This window comes from Mytilus edulis, chromosome 12 (assembly GCF_963676685.1).
Source record: "Mytilus edulis chromosome 12, xbMytEdul2.2, whole genome shotgun sequence".
NCBI lineage: Eukaryota > Metazoa > Mollusca > Bivalvia > Mytilida > Mytilidae > Mytilus > Mytilus edulis.
Genome location: NC_092355.1, coordinates 51738788 through 51748303, shown reverse-complemented (window position 1 = coordinate 51748303; position 9516 = coordinate 51738788). Strand labels below are relative to the sequence as shown.

The following is a 9516-nucleotide window of genomic DNA, read 5'->3' as shown; positions in this document are numbered from 1 at the left end:
TCAGTATTTGATCACATACATGTACATGTAGTACAAACACAAAAGTCAATTATTGTTTTCAAAAGGAAATCATAAAAATGAAGATCTCAATAAACAGATGATGGACAGCACTTTCAGAATTCAATATAGGGAATATAGACATAACATTAAGGCCACGACATTTAACATGTTTAAAACAAACAAACGAAGATTTTTTTAGGGGGGGGGGGGGGTTATACAGTCAGTCTTTCCAAATAACAAGACGTTTAAGTATAAAGAAAAAATAAAGAAAAAAAAGAAAACGATAGAAATACTTGTGTGATGCTTTTAAAGGATATTTATGATGTAATTTGACCTATAGCAAGCTATTCTGTCCGTGTCTAAACTTTTTTTTTATCTGATTCATATTTACAGATATGAGAAAGAAAAGAAGATATATCAAGGACGTTAAAAGAAAAAAAAAGAAAATTAGAAACAAATCTAAATTTTCAAATGTGTTTTTGTTTCTCAGACTTTTGCTAGTTTTTTTTTGCGTTGTGTTGCAAACCACTATCTTCCATGATGTGAAAAAAATAAGATATTTGCACACTAAATTTCACCAAATGCAACTACACTAGGCGTAAAATTGGTGACTATGTTGAACGCATCTAACCCATTGAACTAGATATAAAGAATACTACAGATACAGTTACGTCGGCATATCTAGACTTGCATCTAGAAATTGATAATCAGGGTCGGTTGAAAACAAAACTTTACGACAAAAGAGATGATTTCAACTTTCCGTTTGTGAACTGTCCATTTCTAAGTATTAACATTCCAGCAGCACCTGCATACGGTATATATATATTTCCCAATTGATACGATATTCCCGTGCTTGTATTTCCTTTTATGATTTTCTTGATGGAGGGTTGTTGCTCACAAGGAAGCTATTAAATCAAGAGTATAAAATGCATAAAAAACAAACGCATAACGATACGTATAGTTAAAATCAGTTTGAGTACTGTTTGAAAATATATTTTTGCCACTGATGACGTCGATCATTTGTAACTGTATAGCCACTAATCCATTACTTTACACTTTTTGACTTGTTAAAATGGCAATAACAGTTTTCCTTAAGATACCAACGTTTGCTCGCGGCGAAGCTTAATGAAACAGTGAGTACCCAAGGGATAACAAACTTGACATTACAAAACACATTTATCCTCGCCGCATGTCTGCGCCTGTCCACAGTCAGGATTATTTGAACTTTTTAGTCTTGTATATATATTCTCAATTTTAGTGCATTTATATATTTTAGAGTTTAGTATGGCCTCCATTTTCACTGAACTAGTACATACGTTTGATTATGGGGCAGATTTTCTGACTGTATTGAAAACCCTTTGGTGGCCTTAGGTTTTTTTTTTTTTATTTTCAGCCGGGTTATTGTCTCTTTGACACATTCCTCATGCATTTTTCCATTCTCAAATGTGTTACTCTTAAACAGTCTAGTATTGTATTGTACCAAACAAAACAACGTTAGACTCTAAAAATAAGTCTACGTACACTATCTGGTGAAATAGCCACAAACAATACACAAGATGGACTTGTCCTTGTGGTATTTGTAAATATTGTAATCACAGTAATCAATACCTGGAATCTCTGTGTAAAAATTCACGTGCATATGATAAACGCAATTTTGATACATTTGCATACAATAAAGCAATGTCAGATTATTACACTTGTTATGTTTTAGTTCTTAAAAGATGTAGCGAAGAATTATGTTTTATCTTAATTGTTTCTAAACATAAATGTTAAATTTCGAGGATTTGCATATAGAGATGAAAACTTTTTCAATATTAAGAGTATAGCCATATTCCCTTTAAGTCTTGTTGGAGATATTCCGTTTCATTGATAGTAGGAATGGAACATAATTTCCAAATATTGTAACCTATAGATTACTATTGGTTGCTAAAATGATCATAATTGCTTAGGTCTTCTCTCACAATTACGTTATTAGAATGATTATAAGTAGGATCAAAGTCCTCTGCATCTGGTGTTTGCCATTTAACACTTGAATTGTTATCCTGTGTTTGTTGATTAACTGTGAGATTAGAGGTTAAAGTATACATTTCCATTTTGCTTCTCTCAAGTTTCGATGTGTTTTCATTTTGATATTTTGTCGGAATTTTTCTCTTATCTTTTCCGTTTAGTTCATCGTAAACACCCGATATTGCCCTAACATATGTTGTGTCACCATCTTCGTTCCCTTCAATATTGGCCGTATCATCAGATATAGCAGCTGCTAAACAATAATCCCCATTTGCTATATCAATGTCATGATATTGATCTTCTTGAACATTGTCCGTAACATAATAGTTCATTTTAGACGTGCGTTTTCCATTAACCACTGTTTGGGATAGTAATTGTTTTCTTAGACGTATCCTACAATGAAAAACAAATATATAAGGACGGGATCAGTAAGACGGGCATGAATTCCTGTGATACTGGTTTTCGTGTGCTAGATATGCGTTTTCCAGTATAGCTTAGCTTATATCATGTGCGACCAAAGATAAAAGTTTGGAAGTTTAAAAAAAATGAATATGTTAAACATCAGGAATAAATGACGGAAGTTCGTATCTATTGCTTATTTGATTAAGATACTTGCAACCCTTGGCCCTGCATGAGTTAAATAATTTTTAATTAAGAATTTAATGCTTCTTTTTGTAAATTCATTGGGGTGTAAAAGCGTTGACCGAAGTAAATTTTGTATGAAGCGCGGAAGCGCTTTACAACCCTATGAAGTAAAAAAAAAAAAAGAGCATTCAATACATATAATTACATTTTTTAGCTAGGATCATGAAAACACGAATTTTATAATTTTTTTATTTAATTCACCTATGCACTTTATTGTGGGACCTCATGTTATCATGAATGAAGAGTTTTATTGAGTAATGCAATTGCTTAAGGAATAACACGTGATGTGCAGTTAGCCAATCAGAATAACGTATTCTAGTGAAACATACATCTAATGTAATATTCGTGGATACAAACTTTTTTCAATTGTGTGTGCTCCCAAACGTTTGATATTTTAAAACTTTAAATTTGTTTTGTTTTAAAACGTTTTAAATGTTATCTGTGTACAGAAACAAGTATTATTATTATTTTCCCATCCCAGTACTACATGCCGTTTCGCATCTTTTTTAAATATGTATGTGCTTTGTTAAGGTGTTGGCTCCTGATCTTATCAGAATCAAGGAATGCTTACTTCCTGTAAACGAGTGCCAGTATCACAACAACTATCAGCACAACCACCGCTAGTGAAACAGTAACTCCAGCAATTATACCTGAAATCATGGGGAAAAACACTTAATTCATTGGATGAATACCCCTAACTGATATACACTACTGAACCTCTGGTCAGTTACTGTGAACATGAATACATGTGTTTTGCACTTAGTTTAGTAATATCTGTTTTCTATAAAATAATTAGTTCAAGTTATTCATTAGATCAATATCATTTTTAAATCTTCCGATCCAAATATGTATTTACTTCACCTAGATATTCTTAAATACGATGTTAAGCTGTTTAAAAAACAAAACTGTCCCAATATAAAGATAACCAAAAGAGAAAAAAAATCAATTATCCATTGAGGAAAGCTTATGAGAATTTCTAGACAACTGTTTTCTTTATGTTATTTGAAAACTTAGAGAACGCAGTATTCCTAAACCTGAATGTGTGTATCGTTAAATACAATTTTAATAAAGTAGGTGGTGAAGGAACTTTACAAATTATGTTCGAGTATGATGTTTGCCAACGCTTTTTGACAATTTCAAAATATTGATTTGATTCAAATAGTTTTTTTAAAACTTATACTAGTAATTGAAATATAGTTTACATAAATAACGTCTTCCATACCAGAACTGTTTTCTTCTGTGTTAGATTCATTATAAACTGCAAAATAAAGTTATCAAGTGAAATGTATTTGTGTAATCAGAACATATATATAGACCGATTATTTTTTTCAAGGCTATAGGAAATTTGTAAAAGGCACTTTAAGTTTAAATCAAATAACAATGAATGTTTTTCTTTATCTATTTATCTATATGTATATTGGTAGATAGTTATATATACACTGCGACTGGTATATATTAAGATACAATCATTTTTGTATTATGCTACCTGTAACTTGTATATCTACCCAAGATTTTGGTGGAGTTCGTGTTGCTTAGTCATAAGTTTTCTATGTTGTGTCTTGTGTACTATGATTTGTCTGTTTGTCTTTTCTTTTTTAACAATAGCGTTGTCAGTTTATTTTCGATCTATGAGTTGGAATGTTCCTCTGGTATCTTTCGCCTCTCTCTTCTCAACGTTGTGTTCAAAACACAAAAAGGGTTAAACTAATCATTTAAGATCAATAACATTTATCATTAGTTTTGAATGAATGACTAAACTATAATTTGATATTTTATTTTTGCGGTTTTAAACCACAATGTACGAATAAGGTAGCATTAGTAAATTTATTTATACATTTTTGTACCATATATGCTATTGCACAATTGGAGTTTCAAATATGCATTGGTTGTTCGTTGCTTCATAAATAAAATATGTTTACCTGAAGTGATAAAAGTTGTATCAGATCTAGTATATTCTGTAGTGCTGGAGTCATTAACTATAAGGTAAAACACATGATTGTATACGTAGTAGATGAATTTGTGATTCTGATTTATTTATATAGATTGTTCAAACCTGATTTTGAATTCGAATAAAAAATGTTCAAAGATCTCATTTTCAGAAATTAGGGTTCAGGCTTCATCGGGCTAAATGAAAAGTATCAGAATGACGATTCACATTGGCAATAAATGTATTACTATAACATTGTCGGAAACTCATTGACGTTGTTTTCTTGGGTCTCGTCGAGCGTTTATTTAATGGCGTCCAGTCAGCAATAATCATTATCATATTTTACTATTTAACGATTTCAGACATACATTGCGTATACATGATATGGTTATACATTTTGTTATTAAGTTCCCAATTTTGAGACATTATTTTGCTGCACGACAAATGATTTAGATTTCGTGAATAAGTATTTTGATTTGTAGGCGTGAAGGTGCTTGCAAGATCTAACAAAATATGAAACGACAGGTTCTTCTTTTCCCTCCGTAACGCAATGTGTCAGTGAACAAAACCGATTACATTATGTATCAGATGAGACTTTAAGTCGATCTCATACTACAACGGATAAGAAATGTTTTTTGATATTCATAACTTATTAATAAAACAAACCTCGTAGTAAACAGAAAGTATCGTAGTCATCACAACAGTTGTTGTAAGTTTTACATTCTTTGTTACATTGACAACGGTGTGTTATGTTAAACGGTTGTCCACAACTATCGACACAAAGTTCTACAATAGCAATTATGAAAGTCTACGATTTACGAAATATACATAATATTGCATTAGTATAGTGCTTAACAAATAAAAAAAAAACTTATGTCAAAACGGGGTACCAATATCTCTGTTTGAACTTGCAAATAATAGTCCAGCACGCTGGTATTGGTGTTCTAGTACAATAATATTTTTTGTTTTATAAAATTCATCTCAAAAGATATTATACAGGGATACATACAGAGTATTATAGCTCAATTTACGATATAACGTTAGGGTAGGCAAATTTTCGAGTTGATATAGACAATTATTATTCGAATAAGATCTAGTTGTTTTCTAATATCAGCCAATTACGAATTGCCTCGTTTACACTTTCAACTTTTTTGAGCTTGGTGTGCGCCGGAAATAAAAGGATTTAGATAAACACTAACATACCTTTTGGACAGGAATCATTATAATCATTACAACAGTTTTTGAACTTTGTACAAGCCCAGTTACACTGACAAGGAAGGCTACTGTTATAAACTTGTCCACAACTATTTAAACAAGATCCTGAAATGAAAGAAAATATTTAGATGCCAGAAGTTATTATAAGACAATAACTTCAAAAAAAAAAACAAAAAAAAACCACACAACTTGGGAACGGACAGCATTTTTGAATTTGTTGGTACATTCACAAATAAATATAATAAATTGCAAAAGACTAAATTATATATTATTCAAAACATTCTCAATCGGATAGATCGTGGTTATATAGTACTAAAACCATAATTATTTTTAAGATCATTGAATTGATGCCCTTCAACTTTGTTCTGAATCTGGCCTTTTGTTTTGCTAGTGTCACTAGTGAGTTATTGTGGATGAAAGACGTAGCTGACAATGTTATTCATAATGCAGGTGCATACACGTGATAGATATATACACGCTCTCCCGTTAAATTGTGCAAAATTACAAAATTAGGGTTTTCGTCAAATCTCCAGCAACGTGTATATGTTTTCTTTTAAAAAGTCATACTTATTTCTCTCGGTCAAGTCGACCAAGAATAAACTACGATAGATAGACAGGACTGTCTTCAAATGGTTTCTGCGATTTTTTTTCATTTACAGTTGATTAATGTTTTAGCTTAACTTATTTCTAATAGTGTTACTGTTTTGCTATGCTCTACAGTTTATGCCAAAAATAGCTAGGATCATCAGTTCTCAGACGATTGAGTAGTAAATGGTTTACATATGCAGTTTATGTTTTGTATATAAAATGAGATCAACCACACCTGAAGGTATCGATATTAAACTTATGTATGTGATGTTTTGTAAATTTTCAATTCATATTTACCAGTCTGCATATATTTATAATTTAAAGAGCTCAAGTCAATAATTTGTTCGTGACGACTGACTCTTATTATATCCAGTGGTCTTCTCACCGTTAATGTTTTGTTGCGTATGTTCAAATTAGCAACTTTAAAATAGGTCGATGTAAACATTTGAATAAACAGTTATTAGGTTCAATGAAATTAATCATGACGTGTAAATGTATTACACTAGCTATGTGTGTCATCTTTTCTTACCTTGACCATCATTCGCAACAATACACAACAATGGACTCAAAATGAGATATTCAAATTTCATGGTTACCAGCCCTGTCGGGTTATCAGGTATTTCACTGAAAACGGAAGTTATTTCTGAATCATTACCAAGAAAACAATAATGTTATTCAGGTGTATACACAACAAGTATATTTAAATATCTTTGTCAGCGTGAAAATAATCATTTTTGTTTATTCAACTTGGAAGAAAAAAAAATAATGGTTGTACATTGTACACATGCAGTGTCTCAAAATCTTCAGTTACGGTTATACTAACAATGCAATGTGAAAGTGTGTTCAATATTTAAAAAACCACGCTAAGTATCGTATCAATGCATTTTCATTTAGTTGAGATTGTTATTCATGTTTAGTCCTTCATTATGTCAAAAACACTTGCTTTATGTTTGCTTTATGCTTGCAAGTTCACGAAGTGATTTAGTTTCATGAACATATCATCTTTTCGCAGTATATAAATAAAGTTAGTAGTGTGTGCTGTACATTATCGTCTTTTAACCGTGTAACTTCCTTTGTATGATATACACATTAATGTTTGTGTTTTAACGTTAAGGCATATATTATTAATGATAACATGTGTATGTGAACTATCATGATTATATATATCGTCAATTTGATTATTGGTATACAGTTCATCTACACTATTGTCCTATTGATACTTTAGTTACCCTTCCAGAGCACCTCTGATCACGTTCGGTTTTGGTTGGATTGCTCAGTCTTTAGTGTTTATTTTTAGCTTTGCATACTTTTGTTTGTCATTTTGTTCTTAATTTCATGTCAAGTTACATACCATGTACCCTGATGTGTGACGAAGCTGTTGTACTTTTTTATATCAATTCTATACATTTGCACTACACAACGAGACTTTACTTTTTATGAGGTTTGATTGTAGTTCAAGGTTAGACACACTTAATAAATGTTTATGTTTGTAAAAAAGGAAATGGGTGTTGATGGTTTTATAATTGTAAACCTTGTTGTGGGTAAGATAACATAGGAGATGCATACATTTGATGTATAATATGACTTCAAACTTATATATAATCAAGCTAATCTCATATAATAGTTTTGTGTTACTAGTATTCTATTTATATGTTGCAAGTGTAGAACTATCAGGAATGATCGACAACTATAAATCAGAGACAAAAGGGCGATAATAACATGAATAAAAACGCAATGCCCTATTAAAATCATAAAAGAATGAGAAAGTGTAATATACTTATAAGAGAAATACAACAGCCTGATTGAAGACAAAAACAACGCACAAAATTAAAATGAAATTTGGCTGTCAATAAACAAAACAACTACAATTGAATAGGAAAATCCGGTCACAAGAGATGAACATCAATAATGTTAACGATGAATTTGTTTGTATTCTCTCTCTAAATAAGTAAAGTGTTGTTAAAGTACAACATAACTGCACACTGTTATACGTAGCTGTAACTTGTCGTTTGCCACAATCAGTTAATCAGTTAATATAATGATATATAATATAATGGTTTCAAATGTCTACAGCAACTGCACCATACTTAAGTATATCATCCAATCCTGTGTGTTCCTTTTTTTATGGTGAAGTCTCTAATTGATATATGTGATATATTCTTCTTGAATATATTCATCTAAGAAAGCGTAACTATTTCTTTTTTGTTTGCAAATTAATGTTCTTTTCAGTCAGTTACTTCTTTAATACGAACATAAATTATATCTTTAAAAAACATTGTAAAGGTTATTTAAAATATTAGTTACTATAAATCGTAACGTTAAACATTTCCAAATAAATCAAAAGTAGTCTATAATTACTTACCCTAGGATGTATAGAAACTGATAATATTTCCTGTCCTAGATTGTTTGTGAATTAGCAAAGGTGAACTAGTTCGTAAACATCCGTTTGTAGTTTTTGTACTAAAAATAAGTTTTATAGGTGAACCCTTTCGTGTTTAGTTAGTTGAAAAATAAGTTTAAATGTTATTACATAGTTATTTAAAGGGAATTTTTTGTGTATTTTTTTTCTTCAATTTCCGCAATAAACGGATGGTAATAAGAAAACGTGTATCGAAATGAAATAAATCACGACTATATTGAGAGAAAAAAATGATATTCAAGTTAAATAATTCCATGAACCGAACTTGTTTTCTGTTATATTGTATACTGTAAGAATGAATGAACGACCTAGTCTTGCATTTCCACAAAATTTAACTGTATTTTGCTCCCGATTAACAAGTAGCATTGTCAATTACCCTTTGATATACATTCTCTGTATCATAGCTATGGCTTGGTCCGTTTCTGTGTGTGTTACATTTTAGTGTTGTTTCGTTGTTTTCCTCTTATATTTAATGCGTTTCCCTCGATTTTAGTTTGTTACCCCGATTTTGTTTTTTGTCCATGGATTTATGAGTTTTGAACAGCGGTATACTACTGTTGCCTTTATTTTTCCATCTCTTAACCCTTGCTGTCCCTTTTCACTCTAGACAAACATTGTCTGTTGTTACTTAAAACTGTGTAATGAAAAACATTCATTTAAATCATTCTTAGTTGACTGTTGTTATTTTAAAGCTCGATGTTATGTTGAAAGAGAA

The 9516-nt window shown here is 30.9% G+C and overlaps 1 protein-coding gene across 1 annotated transcript; it reads right to left on the bottom strand.

Annotated features, from left to right (window-relative positions):
* Nucleotides 1–1734: 1734 nt before the first annotated feature.
* LOC139498752 (uncharacterized) lies at nt 1735–8842 on the bottom strand. Its single transcript, XM_071287292.1, has 8 exons — nt 8745–8842; nt 6912–7006; nt 5783–5899; nt 5246–5365; nt 4572–4628; nt 3875–3910; nt 3224–3302; nt 1735–2400 (listed from the first exon to the last, which is right to left on the bottom strand). Exons 2-8 carry the CDS (start codon nt 6970–6972, stop codon nt 1917–1919), a joined length of 954 nt encoding a protein of 317 aa, XP_071143393.1. The 5' UTR covers nt 6973–7006; nt 8745–8842; the 3' UTR covers nt 1735–1916.
* Nucleotides 8843–9516: the final 674 nt, after the last annotated feature.